Source organism: Pimephales promelas, chromosome 16 (genome assembly GCF_988280905.1).
Source record: "Pimephales promelas chromosome 16, fPimPro1.hap1.1, whole genome shotgun sequence".
In the NCBI taxonomy this organism is placed as follows: domain Eukaryota; kingdom Metazoa; phylum Chordata; class Actinopteri; order Cypriniformes; family Leuciscidae; genus Pimephales; species Pimephales promelas.
Window position 1 is genome coordinate 9,508,591 of NC_142784.1, and position 26,487 is coordinate 9,535,077.

The following is a 26,487-nucleotide window of genomic DNA, read 5'->3' on the forward strand; positions in this document are numbered from 1 at the left end:
TACCTGGTAAAAAGCAAAACACAGCAACAGGAACCGCCTCATCTCATTTGATTTTTTTGTCTACATTTCCATTATGTTTACACTTCTGAATCTCAGGGGGAACACACTAATCTCGATATCGGCAGAAGAAACGGTCATTGAACAGCGTTACATTAACTTAATTTATAGAAAATGTCATTTTAAAATGTTTTTCCTCTGCAATAGCTTTTAGCAATCATTTCAGATTACTAGGGCCAGAAGTTTGCCCAGATTTTATAGATGGATGAGGCTCCTTTTCAGAAATATTTACAAAAATAATTGATTTCCTATAGATATTGAAAGCCATAAACACAACACATTACAAATACAACAATTTATTTGGAGAGGTTTTATATAAGGAATGTCAAGGTTGCACAGCAAATTAACGTTTTACTTGAAATAATAATGCAGACAGAAAAAAAGGTTCTTCCTTTGGTTTCCCACAAATATCACAAAATATCTTCAAAAATCAGGTACACTCTATTTGACCCTCTCAAATAATCAACAAAAATGTGTATTGTTCTTTCAAAACACTAATATACTTTACATTTCACAAACTTTGATTTGGATCTGAATAGGATTGTGAGGTGTCTTCAATTAGACAATAGTACACTAAGGATATTTGTAATATACACTCAGCATAACAACACAACATCACTGTCTCAATTAATATTGACTTTGTGACTTTCATTTAATAGCCTTGCTTGCATAAAAAAGGGGGGGAATGGCTGTATGACTGCATAGTCATAGATAGAACCAAATAAATAGAATAGATATCATTGTGTTTGGAATAAATAATAACCTAAACCGACAAAGAACTGCCCAAATAATTATTTTTTTTTAAGTTCTTAAACTGTTAGGAAACAAAACTGTCAAACAATGATTTTTTCGGAACCGTTTTATAAGGAATAAATAATAACCTAAACCGACAAATAATAAGAACTGCCCAAATAATATTTTTTTTTTTAAAGTTCTTAAACTGTTAAGAAACAAAAGTTCTTTGTAACCAAACAGCTAAAAAGTGATTAATTATATTCCTTCCTGTTATCTATCAGTAGAGAGTAATGCCATGCTTGCCTTGCTTCTCAAGCCAATAGCACTTCTATAACTTACTGCAACAAGCACATTGTGTATATAACCGACAAAATACAAATATGCCCATGAAACTATGTACAGCAGAAACCAGAAGTTTCAAAAATAAAACAGATTCTTCCATTAAATTACCTATTCTCTGTGCGTATCCAGCATGAAGCCAGCAGAAGTTCAGGGCAACAAGGTGCCGTCCTGCTTGCTTCTTGATTATCAACGCATAAAACACAACATAAAGGGTGTGAGCGTCAACACACATGTGAACATCAACATATATATATTTATATAATATGGACAGGTTTATGAGAGCACAACAAATACACGTGCTCACAGAGCTTTAAAAGGTAGCAGCAGCAACTCTCAGCAAAACCTCAGAGAACAATGAGCAGGTTAATATAACATATGTAATATAATGTGGAGTGATATTCATGAAATCTGGACGCAAGCAAACATCAAATCCAAGCAGGTGGGATATACAACAAAAGTAATGGTAATAATGTGACATTCAAAGATCAAGTTAAGATAGTTTCTTGAAAAAATGTTACAGAAATAAAAAAATCAAACCCTTGTATATGTCTTCAGACCAAGACGTATTCAATTGAGATAAAAAAAGAAAAGAAAACGATCATGACAATTTTTTTTTTTGTCATATATAAACCACTGAAATAAAAATGCAATATTTACTTTTTTGTCTGAGAGCCATAAGGTGATAATGCTTCAAATAATTTCACAGTGATAAAACGACATTCACAGGACGGTACACAGACAGGCCTTTTTGGACTGGTTTACATGAGATGCCCATGAGGACAACAATCTTACCATGACTCACGAGTGAAATGAAGCTATACTGATCTGCGAAGCAGGTTGTTCTTGTCAGGCTCAAGAAACTCTTCAACTAAAGCAGTGGTCACTTTTCTTAACTCCTCCTCCAAACAAGAGAGATCACTGCAATACAATTCAAAAAGACATACATAAATATATGCAAGGAGACCATGCAATTTGATCTAAGAATCGGGAAAATCTGGTAAATTCTGTAAGATAATACAGATAATACTTGGCTTCAAAAAGTATAAGGATAAGCCACACATGTGTGAATGGCATTGTATTAGATCTCCCAAAAAATTAAGCTCGACTTTCTCCGAACCATCTTTAAATCACATGAGCCAGTTTTGCAATGACATTTAATGAACTGGACAAAGTAGTGTCAAATACTCAAGATCACACAGGTGTCCCAACTAGTTATCACCTTAACTATGGATATGCTCCAAATGCATTTTCTTTAATCTGAATCCTTTTTGGGTACACTTTATTTCGATAGTCCACTTAAGACATTCTACTTACTATAAATACCTTTGCAACTACATGACAACTAACTTTGAAGACAACATACTTTAAAGGTAATTTGCAATACGTCAACTAGCTCTCAGAGTGGTAATAGACTGTTAGGTTACGGTTAACCCCCTGGGGACCAAGGTGTATTTGGGGTCCTTGAGATGTTCTGCCATGTCCTGACATTTGTGCTTTTTCAGTTGCTTATAAACATATGAATGACACAGGTGAAATTACACTATATTTAGCACAAACAGGGCTACCATAATATGTGAGCAACATGTATGTACATGCTTGTATTTTTGAGAGAATACTGTTTGTACCACAAGACTTTTGACTAATGGATGATGTGGCCTAGTTTTTTTCTTCACAATGATCTGAAAATCATCCTGCCTTATCTTTCACATAAAACTGTGAATTGGGTTATATTGTGAAAAACATTTTTTGTTTGCCAAGGCAATATGCGAAAGAGCGTGAACAGGCCAGCCCTCATGTCTAATTAGGTGATTCTCACCTGAGAGAGTCAAAGACACGCATATATCCAGTACCAATAATACCATCCATTTTAAAACTTCTAACAGAACATACAAACCGTTCTCCTGGTGGTGCACAGAATTCTGTGTAATACTTGATCTTTGGCTCAGTCCCGCTGGTCCTAAGCGTGGCAACAATGCCATTCTGAAATGTGAATGTAACCATTTGGCTATTTTTTGTTAATGGAAGGACCTATAAGGAGATATTAAAAGAAAAATTATTCCAATCAAACTGTTTGCCATTGACCTAAAATCAAGAAATATACAGGAGATCTGCTATGACATACGCATTTTTTGTCAAGCTGACTGCTGTCATAACCAGTGGTCACATCTCTGATGTGTGTGATGCAGTAATCACCACATAATTCTGGGTATACACCCGGGCCTCCGAAGTTGCGCAGACGGCTAAATATTCTGTAAATAGTGGGTGGGTCACTGCAGAGGACATAGGATGTTCTGGAAATGTGATAGCCATATCTGGGGTCCAACGGTGAAGAGAACAATTACGATCAAAGTAAAAATGTGAAAGCGATGGTACAGAATAGTTCTTTGAAATCTTCAATAAATAATTAATAAGTGTTTAATAAAGACAACCAAAGAAGTGTAGCAGAATAGATGCTCACATTTCATAGATGTTGCATAGTTGTTGGTTCAAGGAAAGGTTTTTGGTGTGCAGATAAGCAGCCATCTCAGCCACAACAGCTGATGTACTGACTCCATCCTTATCAAGAACCATGTTCCCACACAAAAACCCTGGCATCATAAATAAAGGATGAGACATAACATTATTGTTCCATAATATATAGTATTGTTTTGAAGCCAATTGAGTTTGTATGGGAAAAAAATACAAGCCCTGTTAAATTTCCAGCAAATTCACAACCCATTGACAGAGGAAGTTTAAAATAGATCAGACGTTATCCTTTGGGAATCGATTGGATTATGAAATGTGTGTTATACAGGAGAAATTTGAATATTTAAATTGTTTTGTCCACACAGAGTCAATGTGCTTCAAAACAACTGGACCCCACTGACTTTAATTGTATTAATTGCATCCATTTTGGATGACCAATCCCTCTAATTTAAAGAGTAAACAAACATTGCTTGAACTTCATATGTATCTGCAGTTAAACACTTACCAATGGATTCTTCAAAGGAAAAAATGACCTCCTTTCCTGCTTTTGCTAATTCATGGATTCTATTTCCAATCCATTTGAAGCCAGGCAATGTTTCCTAGGACGAAGGAGGACAAAGAAAAAATACCGAAGTTCAGTAAGAAGTTAAATTATTTAGCAGTGGCCTTGTATTTTGTTTAGCAAACCAATTCATCCAGATTTCAAATCTGAGGGGAAGTGCTACACTAAGGGGTATGTGGGCATTTTAAGAGAAAAAGTAAATTTTTAAAGAATATTTTATTGGGTCTTTATAGACGAATCCGACGAGCGTTCTGTGTAGGCTGCCATCTTGTGGCGACGCCATTACTGAGCTGTTACACAGGCATAGACATATGCACCGGTATGTTAACAAACCTTGGTGATAACGCGAACTCACCCTCGATGACAGCTACAGCCAGGCAGAATGACTTGTTGGTTTGATCTGTGACTGCAGTGGCCCCCAGTCACAGATGAAGGTACAAACGATCTTACAGATTAACGTTATTTATGAAAATAGCTTGGCAAGCTAGCTAGGCTAACGTTTGCTAACAAGGAAACTATAAAAAGATCTGTCCATTTGGCAACAATAAATAAATAAATGAATGAAATCAAATAAACAAATTCATGTTTTTCATTTGTGTCCATTATTTATCTCATTTTTACATTGCAACAGGCAAGGGTAAGGTAACGTTACAGCTAGAAAGTATACATAATATCGACCAATTAGTGTTTTTAAACCATGGAAAGAGGTCAATATAACAGCAGGAGAACAATTATGTCACATAACGTTACATTTAGCTCAGGAAAGCCATTTAATGACCATAGCATGTTAATTGAATAGAAAAAATAGCAAGAGAGGAGATTTTGCTGATCACTATATCACATATTTATTATATTTTTTTACTTATGTCATTAAATAATTGTTATTATACGCGAATGTCCACGTCTTGTACTCGCCCAGGAAATCTGTGTAAACCGTACGGCTCCAGACAGGGGCAGTCGACCCGGGGTATTCACAGTGTTTTCTCTTCAAAATTGAAATTTTACTGCCACCATTGAAACAATTTATAACGGAAACTGTTTACCCACTCGATATTATACAAGGGCTAACGTTGTAACGTTAGTGACAGTCGTAAATCGCGGGCTGTTTATTCCAGTGGACGCAAGTTGCAACTAAAACAATAGGAGGCAATGGCGCAACGCTACCCAGCAACAGCTCAGTAATGGCGCCTGCTTACTTCCGGTAGTTTCGCCGGATTCGTCTATACATAAAAAAAAAAAAATGATAGCTGCCTTTTCAATTTAAGGATGCGGCCCTTGTATGAGCATCAAAACCCCGTTTTAGATCATAATCCCCATTCAAGGATAATAAAGCACGCAAGATATTTTAAGCCTTAATACAGTGCAAACTTCAAATTGAGACTTGAACTGACCTCAAAATGAAAGCCTTCAATGCGTGCAAAGGCTTTAAGTATTTTGGAAGAAACGGTGGTGGCCAGCATGTATACTCCCTCAGTGTCTGCTGGGTCAGGATGTGCTTCCTTCCAGTTAAACAACATCCACCAGCCGAGCAATGCAGCCAGCTCATTTCCCGTGAACACTTTCCAACTGCAACTGCCCATAAAAAAACATAGAACACTACTTACTTAACTCGAGAGTTCAGAACAAGTATTGTCAAGTAGACCTGACACTTTACGTTTTACTGCTGAGGGTATTAATGATAAAGTACTTGTCATTCAGCTCCGCAACAGCCAAGCGATCAGCATCGGGGTCTGTGGCCACGACAATGCGAGCCTCTTCACTCTCGGCCAAACGAAGAGCCAGCTCCTTAAACGGTCAGTGCAACACAACTCAATGTTTACAGTATGTCCGCATGTTAAATAAGCATTGTTTTACCCTTCACTGTGCTAGAACCAAGGGGGCATGGTTTGGCAAGCTGGTTTTGGCAGAACCCTTGATCTTTCAAAGACAAACTAATTAGAAAATAAATAAGCCAATATGCTCATGGTTCCACATGTATATATTTTTTATGGTAATTAATTACATTTCATAGATATTTCGAATTATGTAACTTATAAATATAAATATAAAGATTTTACCAAAACAGCTTCTCCTTCCTCTGGGTTAGGGCAACTGACAGTGGAAAATTCTGGATCTGGATCTTTCTGTTCCGGAACAGGGATAGGAGGTGGGAAGCCAAACTGCTGAAAAGCTCTCTGGACAAAGTTGTGACCAACACCATGGAAAGATGAATGCACAAACTTCAGGGGAGACTTTGTGTTAAGTTCTCTGAAATGAGAGAGGAAAAAAAAAGGTCACAATCCAACAACCGCCTGTATGTTACAACACACACTTGAAAAATACTTCTAAATACTTAGTTCCACTGACCAAAATAAATTTAGACAGATTGTAGTGTTTCTTAAAGTCACCAAGAAATAAAAATTGACCGTTCTTATCTTGCATGAAATATTGCAGTATTTGTTATCAGTGATTTATCGGTGCACACACACACATAAATATATATATATATATATATATATATATATATATATATATATATATATATATATGAAGAGTTCAGATGCAAAAGCCTCCTCTAAGTGCCGTTTGAAATTTTCTTCTAGAATGATCATTTTTATCAAGCTTGTATATTTAAATTCAGTGATTTCACTTAAATGGCAAAGATAATTACCTATTAATTGTTATTTAAGTGAAATTACTGAACTTAAATATACAAGTTTGATAAAAATCATCATTAAAGAAGAAAATTTCAAATGACTTTGAAATTAATGTTTCAGCTTACCTCAAGGGCATCCAAAATGTAGGTGTCTTTGTTTCCGCAGTATTTTTAATTTTGATATTTTTAGGTCAAACCGTTCTTGTCGGTCAGTCATATAATGCAGGTCTATGGTCACCACCTCAAAGAGCATGCACAGAGAAGTCCAAATTAAACATGATTTAATGACTCATAAATTTAAGTACACATTGATGGCATAAGACACGAAACAAGTGGTTTGTGTGAGAAAACGAACAGTATTTATGTGATCTCCCGCACGTGTACGTCAATCATTGTTTACACTGAGATTTCGGAAGTGTTACCCTTCACTGTGAAGATCTAAACAGGAGCTTTGTGGCTGTGGTGACAAGAGGTAAAAACAATATAAAAACTCTTCGTTTTCCCACACAAACCGCTCGTTTCGTGTCTTAGGCCATCAATGTGTACTTACATTTATGAGTCATTAAATCATGTTTAATTTGGACTTCTCTGTGCATGCTCTTTGAGGTGGTGACCATAGACCTGCATTATATGACTGACAGACAAGAACGCTTTGACCTAAAAATATCAAAATTGAAAATACTGTGGAAACAAAGACACCTACATCTTGGATGCCCTTGAGGTAAGATAAAACATATCAAAATTAATTTCAAAGTGAACTATCTCTTTAACTGAAGTTTTTTGGGAAACCAAAAACGGTTCATCTATATCATTGTTTCAAAAAACACTCTTCGGTTCTTCTTGGCACTTTGTTACAGTTTAAAAACACCAACAGTACACTCTCTTAGTACAGGCGGGAGACTGCACCTGTGGAAGCAGACAGTGTTTAGCTCTTCCATGTACCAGCGGCAGACGTCCTCCAGTGGGTCACTCCTCAACAGGCTGCTCTCAACTAGGTCCACATTCCAGGACTCTTCCCACGGTTCGGTACTCTCCTCAATGCAATGCAAGATCTCCTTATCGTGTGGCGAGGAGATCTGTGCCCCATTGTGCCAATAAACCTACAGAAAAACCACAAGGTTGAAGTAAACCAACAGAAAAACCACAAGGTTGAATCACATCAATTGAATCCTGTTCTGAGGAATGTACAAGACTTTCAAAAGTCACTCACACAAGCGTTTGCCTTTGCCTTTAACAAAAATACCACAGAAAAAACAACTATACAAACTAATATAAAGTTCAAGAGTTATTAAAGAAAAGTATAGTCAGAAAAAATAAGAACAAATAAATACAACTGAATAAATAAAATATGTTTTTTTTTAGTTTCTCAGGTAGGTCTAGTGCATATGAAGAGTTCAGATGCAAAAGCCTCTAAATGCCATTTGAAATTTTCTTATTTAATGATGATTTTTACCAAACTTGTATATTTAAGTTCAGTAATTTCACTTAAATAACAATTAATAGGTAATTATCATTGCCATTTAAGTGAAATCACTGAACTTCAATATACAAGCTTGATAAAAATGATCATTCTAGAAGAAAATTTCAAATGGCACTTAGAGGCATCTGAACTCTTCATATATTAAAATCAAATGCCATCAAATGTAAAATAACATGGCCTTGTCTTCACATTATAAAAACTTTACATTCACTTAAGACAAAACCAGCTGTTTGAAAGGATATTTTGACAATTTTGTGTATGTTTGTCCATTCAAGCGAATGAAGAGCGTCAGTTCAGTATTTGTGTACTAAATGAAAAGCAGCTGTCTGTGCACACACATAAAAAAACTGTGTGAATAAAGAATCTTTCACATTTTCTTGTGCTTTAAAAAAATACGCACAAATAAATTGATAGGCGGAATCTACATTTTTCATTGTTTTTTTCCACCACACGTGAAGTGTGTACCAATATTAAAATGCAATGTTAAGTCTCAGAAGAAGGATCAAGGACTCCTTATTTTGGTTTTATATTAATAAAAGGGGGGCATGTCTGACAATAGACACTAACTTTGCCATAATAGCATTACTTTTTGAACGTATAAGAACCACATATACAAAGTAGCAATTTTCATTTTGGGGTGAATTATACCTTTAGGTTTGCTAGGATATTGAAAAACTAAAAAGGTTAGTTTTAACTTAATTTTACAGTTTCAAGGCAATTGTCTTACTGTGATGCAGCAGAATGATCTGAAATAACTGCAGGTTGGAATTATTGAAGTGAATTTATTAACAGCTGCTTACCTTGTACCCATTGTCCTCTTTTCTGTTATGAGAAGCAGTGATCATGACTCCAGCTGCAGCTCCATACTTCATCACAGCATACGGCTGGAGGACAAAAAAAAAGGAAAGACAATCCAGGGGATTCAAGATAACTTTCACTCTCTTTTCTTTATTATCATTGCTCCAAGGGGTAATACAACTCTGTTAATTAAAACAAAATCTATCAATATCATTTTCTTACCACAAATGGGGTAGGCACATATGTAGAGAACAAATAGACAGGGATATCTTTACAAAGCATAACAGCTGCTGTCAACCTTGCAAGCCTGCAGATAAACCAAAGGGTGGGAAATGTTATTTACACTGTTTTATCTGATGTAACAGAAAAATGATTTATCACAGCAAATGTAGTGTACTGTTATACAAAAACATAACTCTAAAATATAGACGCAATCAGCAATTAAATGAAGAATACGAGATCAGTCTGCAACAATTAGTAAAGACATTTTTAGATGCATTTTAGGCAAAACAGCAGGAAAATCATAAATACAAATATACAATCACTAGTCATTTGATTTAATTGCTTAGAACTTTGGACCAAAAGGTGGCGCTGTTACCAAATTGATGTGTGGTCAGTGTTAGGTGACAATGACACATTCAAAGTTTGGTGTCGATATGCCCAAGTGTTGATTCTAAACTGATTTTGTTAAAATCAGACCAACTGTCTAGGTTGGAGACTTTTTTTTTTTTCAAAAAATGGCAGACAGCAAGTTGGTCTCATTGTTGTTCTCAGTATGACTCAAAGAATCTATTAAGGCCAGTTTCATTAAAATATGAAAAATTAATCAAAAGCTAAAACATATATAAAACACACACACACACACACACATATATATATATATATACACACAAGTGCCACTTTGGACAGTTGGTGGCGCTGAAGGGATTGAGTTAGAGACTCCAACATTGCTGTGGTTAATATTCAGACTAGAGCCCGACCGATAAAGGATTTTGAAGGCCAATACCGATACAAATATTTTTTGGTTTTAAAATCCGATATGCCGATATATCGGCCGATATTTTTTGCTTCAGAATGGCGCAACAAAACAGATTTCCCTAACATTAGTTATTTGTAGTTATTTAGGAGTTAACCAAAATAATATGATAATGCATTTTAAAAAGAAACTTCCTAAACGTTTCTTTTATTGTCAAAACAGAACAAACTGACGATAGTGGCATTAGCTAGCTTTATGGTTAGCTAGTCTATGATGAACCATAATTTAGCAATGAATAACGTTATACTGCAAATTTTAAAACATACATTTTCAATATAACTGGCCAAGGAAACTTCCGCCGGCCACAAATTTTGTCATGCTTATTTGAGTTAAGAGAACTAATGGGGATGTTCTTTTAATTGTTATTCAAGCAATGTATGTATCGTGACCAACTCAACGAGTGTTGGCAACAGGGACGGTGTAGAGTGCCCTCTGGTGAACAAACTACACAACACTCATGACATGTTTCAAGCGTGTTTCGTCCGTTTTTATTTTATTTTTGAAATATTAATTTATCTGCCATTATAACTGCCGATACCAATAGTTTGGAAAATGCCTAATATCGGCCGATAATATCGGTCTGCCGATATATCGGTCTGGCTCTAGTTCAGACTCTCCTCTATCAGTGTGCCCAATTTCACAACTTTAAAACATACGGTTCTATGGGCTAAGACAACAACTAACAGATACAATAGATGCCACTGCACCTTCATCGCTTGGCCCAAGTTTAAGTTTGTATGACCCAAAATTCCTGTCTTATGTCTAATCTGGTTATAGCAATTATGGCGCTTTTCCACTGCTGGTATATATGGCTCGGTACGGCGCAGTACGATTCGTCTTGCTTCTTTCTTTCTTTCTTTCTGCTAGTCGGTCAAGCAAGTAGTTTTAAAACTGGTGCTACAGCGGTGACTGTTAATGACTATTTAAATCTAGCGGGTTTGATGTCTCGCAGATAGAATGACACTAGTAGAGATGATTCTGTCTGACTAACCAATCAGTGATCTGCAGTGTGTTCACGTCACATTTTAGTATCAGTACAGTACGCTTGGAACCTCAACAGAGGTGGTACCATTTAAAGCGAGCCGAAGTGAGCCGTACCGTATCATGCAGAGGAAAAGCACCATTACCGAGCCGTAGTGCTGTAGCGGCGCGTCGATGACGCCGATTATTCGAAGTCAAAATTGCGTCGACGTCATATTTTTGCGTCGACGCTTCTTTATTTATTTATTTTTTGCATGTTCCCGGCGGTACAGCTTGCCACACACACATGGGAGACCGAAACATTGCAGAATAGAGGACGAAGACAACTAGAAGTGAATGTGCTATCCATTAAATGAATCACACACAGTAAACAAACCCTTAAGAAAATAAAATTGCAATTTAGATGCGCAAACTGGGTGCCGGTGTGGTGAGACGTACAAGCTCGGGCAGATTCAGCTTGAAGTCGCTTCCGGTAGCGGCGCCGGGCACGCTGTTACAAAAAAAGGTGTACACACAGCCAGCCACAGTCTTCCTGGTCTTGCGCACCCAACGCGTCATTTTTGCCGTGCGCAAAATCGCGCTCGTGCAGACGTGTCGAGTATAAACAAGGCTTTACTCCGTGTCAGCACGCGCTCTGATCAGTAGGTGCACAAACCTCTCCCGATTCATCTCCAGTAGTAGCAGACTCCGCTCGCACCACTAACTCCGCCTCCGTTTCCCTCCTCAGCTGATATTAAAAACATTCTCTATGTCAGAAAGTCCGTCTCGGAACGGAAAACAAGCAGTGGTCTGACGGACTCTTATCATAGTTGCAACTTCCTGCAGGCTGATGCAAAAGCCAGTTCCAGCCTGATATCGCTGTCCATATTCGTCCGCCTACAGAACTGTAAATTCTCAAACGTTGCTAGAGGTGCTACTCTGCAATAATTGGTCCTTCGAGCCGGATTGGCAACAGTAAACAGTATGGACACAGCAGCTAGCGATGCATCAGAGACAGTGGTGAGACCTAAGAGACAGAGTAAACTGCCTTCCCATCTGGGTGTCTATGAGGTTGGCTACATGCTTTCTGGAGACCCTCCTCCAACCACTTCTTCTCGCTGTCACAGCCAACGTAAGAGCCAGTCGAGGAAAACGTCCCATAGTAAAGCCAGCTCCCATTCCAGATCCAGTAGTCATTCCACTGTGTCTGGTGTCCAAGCTACATCTGCACTCACAAGTAGTCAGGCAGCTATAGTGGAGGAGAGAATAAAACAGCGGCAGTATGATGACCTACTTCAGCAAATGGAGGACACACTGGCAGAAATAGAGTTCCAGAAATTACAAACCCAAGCCAAAGAGGCACAACGTGTTCAAGAAGAGGCTCTCATGGCAAAGGAGGCCTTATCTAACCAGTTAGAACGACGGCGCAAGCTGAAGAAGGCGGAAGCTGATCTAGAAGTGGCCAAGCTGGTGAGTTCTCTGCTCAGCCAAGACACAAGTTTGACTAATCCAGAGCATCAAGCATCACCAGACACAACTGGGTTACCATCACAGTTTCATCATGCCAGCCCAGCCCACTCACCTGTATTTCAACAATCTTCCTGTCACTCCTCTTCCATGATGCAAGCCACACAGACGGTTACAGAGGTACAGAGCACATTAAGGGACACACACACAGTTCAGTCAACACCCAGGCTACCTTATTTGTCACTACAATCGACTATACCTGCTCAAGTTCCAGCTCTCACAGCGCAATTGTCTTCATGTGTAGTCACTCAAGTCCAAGGGGGACCACATATCACATCTGGGGAGGACATATCACCTGTTCCGAGGCAGTTCAGCTCAGTATCAATGCCACTACCTCAATTCAACCCCATGAAATCAGCAGCAAGCCAATTTGTGACCCCCCACACGGTTAGTGTTTCGATATCACAGCCAGTGCCTCCTGTTGCAACCACTGCGTTAACTTCAAACGTGCACACTCCTTTGCCAAGCCGTGTAGCCCCACCTATCAGCCAGAATCAGCCTTTTCAAGCCCCTCAGCGTCGAGTGACAGTTTCATCTACTGCACCCATCTGCCCTCAATCTTATCCACTTGTTCCCCAAACTGGTTATGTACCTCAACCCGGAACAGAGCTTCTGATGGCAGCAGCCTACGGCATTCCTCGGCCCACACTACCAGTGTTTGAGAGCGGTACAGAAAGTGACTTTGCTTTGTTAAAACTGGCCTTAGACAATCTATTAAGTCACCATACTCACATCACTGAGCAGTACAAATACCAAGTGTTACTGAGCCACCTGAAGTTTGCTAGTGCTCAGCAGTTGGCTAAGGCATATATGCACCACCCACAGCCATATACCGCAGCCTTACAAGCTTTGCAGGAGAAGTATGGCCAGCCTAGACAGCTTGTTCAATCAGAATTAGGTGCTATTATGAGTACTCCACCACTCAGAATGGGTGATACCAATGCCTTTGATTCATTCGCCTTATCTGTGCAATCCCTGGTGGGCATGCTGAGGACGCTGGAGGGACAGTACGGATATGAGTTAATGTGTGGATCTCATGTGGATCGTCTTCTGGGAAAGATGCCACCCGCTTACCGAGATGGCTTTGTAGAATACTGTTTAAGCCATGGTATCCTTCAAACTGGTACGGATAGGACCTACACTCTTCCCGACTTAGCGGCTTGGTTACAAACAAAATCTCAAGCAAAGCGCATCTCGAGTCAGGCTGCTGCTATGTTTCAGTTTGACACAAAGTCACCTGTAAAGAGTAAAGGCACTTCATATCATCGAGAGCGTTCAACACCTGTACTTTTGACATCCGAGAGAACTGCTAAGCCTTCTGAGCTTGCTCGGACAAAAGCTGTTTCCAAGTTAAAGCCTTACTGTCCTCACTGCGACAGCCAAGATCACTTTCTAAACTCTTGTGATAACTTCAAGAGGTTGACCACCACCCAGATCATTACCTGGATCACAGAGGGTAAGCGTTGTTGGAAATGTGGTCGGAATCATCCAGTGGACTCCTGTAATCTCAAGCGTCCCTGTAAAGTCTGCAAAGAACTGCACCTGACTGTCCTACATGACTCTATCAGAGATACTTCAAAAGCAGTGTTAATGGTGAGTTTGCCATCCACTCAAATCTATCTCGACAGACCTAACCGCTCACAGAAGGTTATGCTTAAAGTTGTTAAGGTCCTCTTGCACAGTGGTGACCGAACAATAGAAGCCCATGCTGTTCTAGATGACGGCTCAGAAAGAACAATTGTTCTTCCTCCAGTAATTCAGCAGCTTGAGTTAAATGGAACTTCAGAGGTTCTCTCTCTCCAGACAATTCAACAAGGTCATACCAAACTTGAAGGGTCCACAGTTACCTTAGAAGTTTCTCCCATCACTAAACCCACAGAAAGGTATGTCATTCGTGATGCCTTTACTGCCTCTGCTTTGAGCCTTGCTGAACATAATTACCCAGTGGCAGCGCTTCAGAAAGCATATCACCATCTGAAAGGTCTACCATTGCAGTCTGTAGACAAAGTGAAACCCTTACTCCTCATAGGGTCTGATATGCCACACCTCCTGACTCCTATTCAACCAGTGCGTAGAGGAGCAGAAGGGGGCCCTGTTGCAATATGTACGAAGCTTGGTTGGGTACTGCAAGGCCCAATGTGTCCGATTCAGCCCCCTAAAGGCCAGCAACAATGCCTGCATCTAATGACAGCACCAGCACGTGACGAGTTGCATCAACATGTAGAGCGCTTGTGGCAGATTGATATCTTGCCATACAACGAAAAGCTGATCACAAGATCAAAGCAAGACCAACAATCCTACAAACTCCTACAGTCTGCTACGGTCAGAGTAGAAGTGAATAATGTCCTGCGGTATGCTACCCCGTTACTGAGGCGTACTCCTATCACCTTGCTCTATGCAGGCAAAGAGGCTGTGCTTCCCAGTCTCAGAAACATTGAGAGAAAACTGGCCAAGAATCCTGAACAAGCTCAAACCTACTGTTCGGAAATTCAAAAGCTTGAATCTGAAGGCTACATTGCCAAGATAACACCAGAGGAGGCAGACAAGTCCACGGAGTCGTGGTTCATTCCGCACCACATGGTGCATCATAATGGGAAGGACCGAATAGTCTTCAACTGTTCCTACCAATACCATGGTCAAAGCTTGAATGAACAACTCCTTCCGGGCCCAACACTGGGGCCATCTTTGCTGGGTGTCATACTGAGATTCAGACAACATGCAGTGGCAGTGAGTGGGGACATAAAAGGCATGTTCCACCAAGTACGTTTGTTACCTGGTGACAAGTCGGTGCTGCGATTCATCTGGAGGAACATGGATAGGGAAGCTGACCCAGGCATCTATGAGTGGCAGGTATTGCCCTTTGGTACGACCTGCAGTCCATGTTGCGCCATTTATGCCCTTCAGCTTCATGCCCAGGAACACCAAGATGCAATGGCTGGCTTAGCTGATATTGTGGACAACTCATTTTACGTTGACAACTGTCTTCACAGTACCCCCGACCAAGGTGAGGCTAGGGCCATTATAGATGGGTTGCGTCAATCTTTGCTAAAGGGAGGCTTCGAGATTAGACAATGGGCGTGTAATATACCATTAGTTCTCAAACACCTCCCATCGGAAGCCAGATCAGCTAGTAGTGAGTGCTGGTTGTCTCAGACTAGCACTGACATGCAAGAACCTACTCTCGGCCTACAATGGAATTGCCTCGATGACACCCTCGGGTACAAGAACCGCATTGCAGAGCCTGTTCAGCCCACTATGAGGAATCTGTACAAGACTTTGGCAAGCCAATTCGACCCCTTGGGTTTCATAGTGCCATTTACCACGAGGGCTAAAATTCTTATCCAGGATCTTTGGAAACATAACCTGAGCTGGGATGACCCTATCGAACCCATACACCTGCGAGAGATATGGTCCAAATGGGTTGCAGAGCTTTCTAGTATCACCAGACTGCAATTCCCTCGAACTTATGTGCCTGGTGGTGCTGATGCTTCTTCCACTGTTCGGGAGCTCCATGTCTTTTGTGACGCTTCCGAGAGGGTATATGGTTCTGTGGTCTACCTTCGTGTCACAGATGACAGTAAAAAGGTCCATGTTACCTTCGTCCTAGCTCGATCCAGAGTGGCTCCTCGTAAGTGTCTATCTATGCCCCGCTTAGAGTTGTGCGCTGCACTCTCTGGAGCTCAGATGGCGAAAGTGATACAGGCTGAACTGACCATTCCCATACACAAAGTCATATATTGGGCTGATTCAACTACGGTGCTGCATTGGTTAAAGTCGGAATCCTGCCGATACAAGGTCTTTGTGGGGTCGAGGGTAGCAGAGATTCAGACTTTAACAGATGTCACCCAATGGAGGTATGTGGACTCTGCTCGGAACCCAGCTGACCATATCACTAGGGGTCTTACCTTAGACCAAATAGCAGGTCCTCACCAATGGAGATCTGGGCCATCTTTCCTGACTGAACCACAGGATATGTGGCCATTGACACCCAGTACGGAGTCCGTACCTGATCTGAGCGAGATGAAAAGGGCATCCTTTGTCGGAGCAGTCACTGTCATTCCCAGTCCAGTGCCTTCAGACCTCAGTCAATTCAGAACCTGGAGCGAGCTAGTCCAAGCTACTGTTGAGTCCTGTAATGGGGCGGCCAACAACAACGTCTTTGAAGCCTCAATGTATACACAGGCAGAAAAGCTCCTATTAGCACAGTCACAGCATGATTCATTCCCGGAGGAATTCAGAGCTTTGAAAGTTGGAAAGCCTATCCCGACAGACAGCCGCTTGAGTTCTCTCGCCCCAGAATATGACGAAAATACTGGTCTTATCAGAGTGGGTGGACGACTTCGTCGGGTTGAATCCCTGCCTTCTGATATCATTCACCCGATCGTCCTAGATCCTCATCATCAGGTCACAAAGCTACTCATCCAAGACATAGATCAGCAACTACATCATCCAGGTGCAGAGCGAGTGCTAGCAGAGCTACGTCGTAGATACTGGGTGCTTAGAGGCCGTGAAGCTGTGCGCAAACACCAGTATTCTTGCCAGGATTGCCAGTTTTGGCGTGCTAAGCCGCAGAACCCACAGATGGCCGACCTTCCACCCTGTAGGCTTCGTCTGTTTAAGCCACCATTTTACTCCACTGGCGTAGACTGTTTCGGGCCCTTTCAGGTAAAGATAGGTCGGCGCCAGGAAAAGAGATGGGGAATTCTATACAAGTGTTTGACAACCAGATGTTTACATCTCGATCTCCTCGAGCACCTAGATACTGACGCCTTCCTCCTTTCTTTACAATGCTTTATAGCTGGTAGAGGAAAGCCTTTCGAGATTCTATGTGACAATGGCACTAATTTTACAGGAGGTGATCACGAGTTAAAGGACGCCTTTCGTCGAATGGCTCCTGAGCTGCAGGAACAACTAGCTAAACAGCAGATCCAGTTTCGCTATAACCCACCAAGTGCCCCTCATTTTGGCGGGACATGGGAGCGAGAGGTGAAATCAATTAAGACTGCCTTACGAGTCATTCTACGTGAACAATCCGTGCCTGAATCTGTTCTGCAAACATTGCTAGTGGAAGTTGAGGGCATCCTCAATTCCAAGCCCCTTGGCTATGTTTCATCGGACATTGCAGACCTTGATCCTGTGACTCCTAACCTACTACTCATGGGACGTCATGATGCTTCATTACCACAAGTTCTTTATGACTCCGACGAACTCTTGGGGAAACGCAGGTGGAGACACAGTCAGGTATTGGCCGACCAGTTCTGGACTGCTTTCATTCGCTGCTACTTACCCGAACTACAGGGTAGACAGAAATGGAGATCAGATGGCAAAGAGATGGCAGTGGGACAGGTGGTACTCGTAATTGACAATCAACTCCCACGAGCGCTATGGCCTGTGGGTATCGTGACCGAAACCTGCCCAGGGGCTGACGGGAGAATTCGAACAGCCAAAGTTCAAGTCAAAGGCAAGATCTACATGCGCCCTGTCGTGAAGCTGATTCCACTTCCTCCAATGAGGGATAATGATACAGACCCTCCAAACGGCCTTTCTTAAGGAATACAATTATCCTGACTGATAATTGGGGGCGGCTGTGTCAGAAAGTCCGTCTCGGAACGGAAAACAAGCAGTGGTCTGACGGACTCTTATCATAGTTGCAACTTCCTGCAGGCTGATGCAAAAGCCAGTTCCAGCCTGAAATCGCTGTTTTCCCTGATATTGTGCAATGTTGTGCGTTCATGCAACAAATACCACAACATAACATGATTGCATCATATAACTCTCCTTACCATCCTGAGAGTGTATATGGATGTCACTTACTGCCTGACGAATATCATTAAAGAGAAGTTTGATGAAGATATACTTCTCCTGTGCCTGATTCTCTTACCGGAATCACTGTCCATATTCGTCCGCCTACAGAACTGTAAATTCTCAAACGTTGCTAGAGGTGCTACTCTGCAATACTCTATGATAAAAAATGTTTGTAAAAAATATTTTAATAACACGGTTTTGGCGGTTGTAGAGTTATAATGATGGTGTGTTCAAATACATAACATTAGACTAACGTTAGCCAGCTTATAGTATCTTGATTCAGTATGCTAGTATTTATTTGAGATATTGTTTTTTTATTAATTGAGCAGCAGAAAAAATATTCTTTATATTAGTCGTCCAATTAGTCATTAGATTAGTCGACTAATCGATAAAATAATCGCCCAACTAATCGTTTAGTTAATAATCGTTTACCCCAGCCCTACCGAGCCGTGACAAACCATGCAGTGGAAAAGCGCCAAAGCGCGCCGTACCAAAACGTGCCACAACGTACCATGCAGTGGAAAAGCGCCATTAGGTTAATGTGTTTAAGACACATAACTAATCTGAATATTATATATAATGCAGTCAAGGTCATGATATAACAGAAATTACAGTACATTTTATGCATTGCAGAGTGGCCAGGTGAAGCATTTTAACAGTAACCTCTAACTCTATTGACTCTAGAAATGTGCTTTCAGAACATAAAGAATGCAATTGATGAGTGCGCTAAACATGTGCCTGAATGCAGCACCAGTGTTAAGTGCACGAAGAGAGAACTCTTATTTTTGCTCGTCCCACAACAGCGCAGTTTTGCTGGTTGTAGTTTTGCAAAACAAGACATCTACTTCTACATCCACCAATGTTCAATTCCAACAGTTCTTTCCTCAACAATCCAAATATATTCAGAAGAAGGTGAGTTTAAAGGGTTTGTTTAGCCTGAAATCATTTTCTTAATCTTTTATGTGAAGCCTTTTTGTGATTCACACAAAAAACATATAGTTTTCAAAAATCACATGAGGTATTGCATGAACTATAGCTTTAATTGAAAACTGAGAACTACAGCAAGTATAATTTAATGCGTCACCTTACTATACTATGTAGATTTGGGATTACAGTACATATCCCATCTACTGTAGTTACAACAAATGTTTGTGCAAATCAATAGATCAAACACTAGCCTATGAAAATATTTAAGAAAGAACACGTGAGAAGGCTAATTTGTTGATGAAGCTATGAAATATGCCAGATTATCAACACTGTGACAGTGCAATTCCATGTAGACAGTTCATTTAATGGTATGGAGAATGTTACCGTTCACTGGTGCAGCCACTGCTTGCTTGGGCACGAGTGTCATAACCGATCACCAGCCCTCTTGTTTTCAGGTCAGGGAAATATTTGGCTAAATAGTTGTACATCCCCTACAACAATGAAGAAAAGACAGACTCATAGTTATTAAAACAGAATGGACCATAAACAGCCTAAAACTTAAATAAAAAAATATCAACCGACTAGACTTTCGGGTGTGTGTCCATAAACAATATTCCAGATAAATGCGCCCTTGGTCACTTGGACAATAACTAGCTTCCGTTTAAAAGAACCTTCCGGATTCCAAGTGTAAAACGCAACTTATGCAAGTAATGTGACGTACTGCTGATATTTATACTACGCCATGACGCACCACGCTACTTCATACATCACAAGCTGCGCATTAGGCACAAGTAGACACTGCTTTTGGCCGGAAGCTAGAATTTAATCTGCGTCGCTATTTTGTACTCGTTGTGAATACGCAGGGAACAAGAAGTAATTACGTGGGTTTGTTTACTTTTTTTAATCACTTTTACTCAGGACATGCTAGCTGGCAACAAAGGAATCCATTCATTGTGCTAAGCTAAGCTAGCGCCGACCCTGTCAAACTAAAACAATGCATGCACTGAGACAAAAATGCATTTGCACACATATCTAAATGTAGGAAAGAATGTGAATAAGCCATATTTCAATTTCGTTTTCCTTTAACATTGTAACGTGTTAAATATGAATATTTTTCTTACACAAACTCATCGCTTTGCCATTAACTGCCATTATAAAGCTTGGAAGAGCCAGGACATTGTTTAATATAACTCTGATTGTATTCGTCTGAAAGAAGAAAGTCATACACACCTAGAATAACTAAGTAAATCATGGGCTAATTTTCATTTTTGGGTGAACTATCCCTTTAACTGTTGTATTAAAATCACCCTCGCAGCACTGTCAAAGGGGTCATGAGTTGAGAAATCACATTTTCCCTAAGGTCATTGTGCGATAAAGCTATCCTGTAAGTTTCAGAACTCAAAATTTCCTTGTAAGTCAAACAGCAGTCCTGAAACCAGCAGGCAAAAATGTCAAGAAAATGGGAATGTATTACATGTGAAGTATACAATAACACCGTGTCCTAACTACACGCGACGCCGCGACACGCGATAAAAGGTATCTTTTCCATGTTAATCAGAGTTTTTGTCCTAACCAGACGCGACGGTGACACCTTTATCTTTTTCATGTGAGATACCTGTTGAGATCTCATCTGCATGCTGTTAACCTGAACTTACCTGTGTAGACTGGATGACAGTCAGGTCATTGATGCGAGCAAACCCCGCTCCCATCGGCGCTCTCAAGCCAGCCGTTCCAAACGTCATCCTGGAGCACAACCTCCTCCTCAGCTCCACCACACGCCCCTCTCGCACCAGACACTCGATCTGTTCCCGTGTCTGAGGATTCTATAGGCACAAAAACTAAATGGTGTTCATTTCAATTTCATGCAAGTTTTTTGAAAGGGTTAGTTCGCCTAAAAATTTACAATTCTGTCATCATTTACTCACCCGCACGTCAAACCAAAACCAAACCATACTATTAAAGTCGTCATGAAATAAAAATTTACCATTCGCATTTTTACAAATCAGCTGCCTCATCTTGGTTCGTGGGAGGCTCATATAAATATGGGGTGATTCCTTCTGGAAAATTTGGCTGCTCGTCCTCGTTCTTATCGCCGGGTTCCTCGATTAAAAATTCTTCATGGGAGGATAACGGTAGTGAGTCCGGGTAGAGAAATCCTCCACAACTGACTGTAAACTGGCATTCAAATATGCCACCATTTTGTTTTAGCAACAAGTTTTTTGAAAGGGTTAGTTCGCCTAAAAATTTACAATTCTGTCATCATTTACTCACCCGCACGTCAAACCAAAACTATAAGACTTTAGTTAATCTTCTTAAAGGGATACTCCAATTTTTTTGGAAATAGGCTCATTTTACAACTCCCTCAGTTAAACAGTTGAGTTTTACTGTTTTCGAATCCATTCAGCCGATTTTTTTTATATTTAGAAGAATATCAGTAACCAGACAGTTTCTGGTCTCATTGACTACCATAGTATATATTTTTTCCTACTATGGAAGTCAATGAGAAACTGTCAGAAACCAGAAACTGTCTGGTTACTGATATTCTTCTAAATACCAGAAAAATCGGCTGAATGGATTCGAAAACGGTAAAACCCAACTGTTTAAATCTGAGGGAGTTGTAAAATGAGCCTATTTCCAAAAAAAGTGGAGTATCCCTTTAACACAAATTAGAATACTTTCAATGAAACTTGAGAAGTATTTTACCAGGTAACCAACAAAACTTCAATCCAAAAAGGTTATAAAGGCATCATAAAATGATAAGCAGTTTAATCCAAGTCTTGTGAAGTTACAAACACTTAATATGATGAAGAGATTTAATTTAGATTTTTATTTAGATCTAAACAATAATTGAAACATACATAGAGTGAATCACATACGGTAAACATGGAAACTCAGACGTGTGTGTCTGAAATCCAACCAATGAAGTTTGTTCTAGCGTGAGAACGCACAAGCTTCAGTGTTTATGTGATGCACTCTATCTGTTTATATGTGAATGGAAGCCTAAATATGCTCAACACAAAGTGGTTGTGTCTGTGTCTCCTCACAAAACTTGGATTAAACCGTTAGATTTTTATGGAATCATTTTATGACGTCTTTTTAACCTTTTAGGAGTTTTGGTTACCTGGACAAATCATCTCAGGATTCATAAAAAATTTTATTTGTGTTTCTGTTTCAAAGATTAACCAAAGGAGTCATTTCAGGGTGAACTAACCCTTAATGCAACTTATGAAAACCTGAATCCATGCATAAAATTGATAATTTGTAATTTGGAAGGGATTTTTAAGGACAAACAGGATTCTTACACCGCAGGCCATAGCAAATGGTAAACTATTGATCAGATCAAAAATCAATAATGTGCTCGCATATAAAAAGTGGGCAGCACCAGACACTCTTCCTAACTTTTTTTGGATCAGTAATGAGTCAGCGCTAATCATCTAATCATAGAGTTTATTTCAACAGTCAGGATGGAAAATATTTTTTTTTCTGTTGCTTGAAAGCTTATCTCTGTGGCCTAGACTGACCAGGCTTTCAAATAATCCAAACATGTAAGCTAGCTGAGCCACCCAAATATGTGAATGCATGAATATCCGAATAGCTTTGGAAGTACACAATCACAAAAAGTACCACTTAAACAAATCATGAAAGGAAATGATACTTTCCGTATATTTTTGCTGAGCTAATGGCCTTTTATTACAACTGCCAGAACTGACAGCTGGTTGCTCTGTAGTGCACTACTATACACCAGTCATCCAGCGCAGGCCGAGTTTGACATTTGCAGGAAGAGGTCAGCCAGACACATGACTTTTAAATTTGCCTGAGCTAAAAAGAACAATTTAAAAAAAACAGCTGCAAACTGTACTTATATCCAAACAAAACAATGTGTATTTTCTGAGACTATCACTAAAATAGTTGTTAGCTGTTCCACATTCTCTGAAGGCTCAATGTTTAAAGCACAGGCTCCTTTGGCATCAAATCTCACTCTCTTTAAAGTACGCTAGAATAACGGATTGACAGGGACTATGACATTTAGGTAACATGATATGACATGCAGGATGACACTTACTTAAATGATACTTCAAAGTCTACCTGAGTTTTTGGTACCATGTTTTTGGATATGTATCATATAGAAGCATTGTATTTCTGAAAGAAACTTAGAGAACCAAGTTAAGATACCATGAAGCATCGATTTTAGTTTCGGAAATCTTATTTCATCACTGTGTGATGGTACAGCCACATTACTTTTTATGGTGGCAATAGCCTACCATGCTTTATGTAGACAAATACCATAGTACCATCTGTTACAAAAGAGTTCTTGGGCAGTACCATGGTAAAGTGACCCTTTCATACCAAGATGCTTAAATGCATACACCACAGAATTTACATGGTACTCAAAGGTACTTCCAGGAATACTGGTACTGGTACATTATTTATAGTGTTTCAAATTACCATGGTATTACATTTGAATCTATCACATCCCAACATTTGAATGACTCAAGTTAGCTAACGTTACTGCAATGCAGTGAAATGCAACGTGATATTGAACGTTGCAGAGGCTTTATCTCTTAACTTTGCATTTTAGGGTCATATGACACGAAAATGAATAACATTTATGAGCAGATGCCCTAATAAAAAATGCATGCACCGCCTCACAAAGACAAACAACATCTGAACAATATGAAAAAACTTCACAAAGCGCCTGCCAGTCCTAATAACAGTGTGATGAGGGTTAAAACTAGTTGCATTCTCACCTTATCCCAGGCCATCCATTGACTGACCGCTTTGTCCAGGACCAGGTCCCCGGTGCTACTGATACACTGTGAGTTTGCGTTGAGGTCTCCGTTAGACCCCATTTTAGCGGTAGATCCAGATTCGCACTTCAAATCCAGCTGCTTCAAACCGGTGCGACCGAATGTTATTCCGCACAGCGTGCTCGGAAATTAAAGATTAACGACGTGACGTCAACATTCAAATAGGTCACAGACTGACAGACAGACCTTCAAGTCAACTCATCGCGCTATGTGCGTATCAAAATAAGACTGTTGTATTGTTATACGTCACGTTAGTGTCCATGTGCACAGAGCAAATCGTATTTGAATCCAAATGTACTTGCTTTTCTGTTGACTAAAACAAATAATTCAAGACTAAACTCACTGCAGCTGGATAGTTTACTTTAGCATTTCCTCAGTAAGAGCAGCTAGTCAGCCACATGCAGTTAGCATTGATGGATTTAGCCGAAGTGCGTTTGTTGATCTGAGGCAGTTCCGTTATGAATGCACGTCACGTCACAAAATATTTTATATTTCGATATCTATAAGAGTGTTGATGTGGCTTCATATCACGTAAAAACTGCTGCAGCCATCAAACTTTTAGCTAAGATGTAGAGACAACTCATGGGTGGGATGGGCTTAGAAGGGGGATGCTGGGAAATTGATTTTTTTTCCCCCTAATGTTTCCAACAAGGCAATAGAGAATAAATTGAGTCCAAATTAATTTAAAAACTGCATCTTGTGGTTGTTTCTAATGTTATATTGTAATATATAACTGAAATAATATTATTGATCTTTAAGATGACAAGTGTAAAAATATTTCTGAAATGAAAACTGAGGACATGTCCTATATTTCAATGGTCAAAATCATTGTCGGTCAAAATGTCATTAAAATCTCACTTTCTATAACACTTCAGTTTTAACTATGAAAGTGTGAGGTAAAATGTAGCTAAACATAATAACTGTTACAAAAGAATTACAAGGCCAAGAGTGAAATGACTTTTTTGTTTGTCAAATTTTACCATTTTAAATTGAAAATATAGGCTAATCATTTTTAAGTAACTCATTACTGAATGTAACAAGAAACAGAAACAGAGCCATTTTCTAAATATTTGGCATACTATTAAAGTCGTCATGAAATAAAAATTTACCATTCGCATTTTCACAAATCAGCTGCCTCATCTTGGTTCGTGGGAGGCTCATATAAATATGGGGTGATTCCTTCTGGAAAATTTGGCTGCTCGTCCTCGTTCTTATCGCCGGGTTCCTCGATTAAAAATTCTTCATGGGAGGATAACGGTAGTGAGTCCGGGTAGAGAAATCCTCCACAGCTGACTGTAAACTGGCATTCAAATCTGCCACCATTTTGTTTTAGCAACACCAAACCTAACCCATATCAAACCTACAAACCCTACATTTTTTCTAATTTCAGAAGCCATTTCACTTGGATACACGTCACAACAAGGAAAAAAGGACAATCTCAACTTCCGTTTCATGACGACTTTAAGAGTGAATGTGTGCAAAGGCCTATATACAGTATTATTTGCAAATACTTAAAGTGGATTACAACAAATTCTAGGGTTTTGCCCATTACTAAATGGTTATAAAAATTAAAAATCTTTTAATGGCACAAAAAAAAAAAAACATTCATCAACACACACATCAGTTATGGTAAATGGAAGCTCAAGCTTGCTTGTTTGATGCACGAGAACCAATGAGGTGCAGTCTCTTTTGAGGTTCATTCTCGTGTTACGCAGCACTTTTGAGCTTCTGCAAGAACGAATGAGGTTTATTCTTGTGTTATGCAGCATTTGAGCTTCTGCAAGAACCAATGAGGTTCATTCTCGTGTTACACTGCAAGTTTGTGCTTCTGCAAGACCCAATGCTGCACATTTTGTGTTGTGGGTTGGAAACCACTGCTGCTTCTTCTACCACCTCTCCCACTGTGAGGGAGGAACCACTCAGCCATGGGCATAGTCAACTAACTGAGTCAAAGAACAGGTGGTTTCTCCCTCAGGCATCAGTTGACAGATGGAAGGAACTATCCCACTCCAGAAACACAGAGTGACGGCTGCTCTGCCGTCGGTTAGAAACCTGGGTGTGCTCTTTGATACCAATCTCTCATTTGAAAATCACGTGTATCTGTTAAACCACATTTTTTTTCCATCTTAAAAATATATCTAAATTACGCCATATGCTCTCATTGTCAAATGCAGAACAATTAGTCCATGCATTCATTACATCAAGGCTAGATTATTGTAATGCTCTACTGGGTGGTTGCCCTGAACGCATAATAAACAAACTTCAGCTAGTTCAAAACGCAGCAGCTCGAGTTCTTACCAGAACCAGGAAGTATGACCATATTAGCCCGGTTCTGTCAACCCTGCATTG

General features: G+C 39.9%; 1 protein-coding gene across 1 annotated transcript; it reads right to left on the reverse strand.

The window, feature by feature from the left end:
- Positions 1–337: 337 nt before the first annotated feature.
- pgm2l1 (phosphoglucomutase 2-like 1) lies at positions 338–24,737 on the reverse strand. The gene is made up of 14 exons (XM_039660164.2): positions 24,079–24,737; positions 20,986–21,153; positions 19,715–19,821; positions 9,298–9,382; positions 9,078–9,161; positions 7,704–7,897; positions 6,220–6,409; positions 5,850–5,947; positions 5,554–5,734; positions 4,106–4,199; positions 3,593–3,722; positions 3,257–3,446; positions 3,029–3,162; positions 338–2,052 (listed from the first exon to the last, which is right to left on the reverse strand). The coding sequence occupies exons 1-14, from the start codon at positions 24,178–24,180 to the stop codon at positions 1,950–1,952; spliced, it is 1,860 nt and encodes a 619-aa protein (XP_039516098.2). The 5' UTR covers positions 24,181–24,737; the 3' UTR covers positions 338–1,949.
- Between the last annotated feature and the right edge of the window lie 1,750 nt (positions 24,738–26,487).

Bases quoted from the DNA above. Each gene is read 5' to 3' on its own strand.
- pgm2l1 (XM_039660164.2), bottom strand. From the start codon at position 24,180: ATGGGGTCTAACGGAGACCTCAACGCAAACTCACAGTGTATCAGTAGC. The intron at 3,723-4,105 runs GTAAGTGTTTAA...TTATGATGCCAG, and splicing joins TTCCTTTGAAGAATCCATTG to GGTTTTTGTGTGGGAACATG. The intron at 3,447-3,592 runs GTGAGCATCTAT...GTTGGACCCCAG, and splicing joins CTATGCAACATCTATGAAAT to ATATGGCTATCACATTTCCA.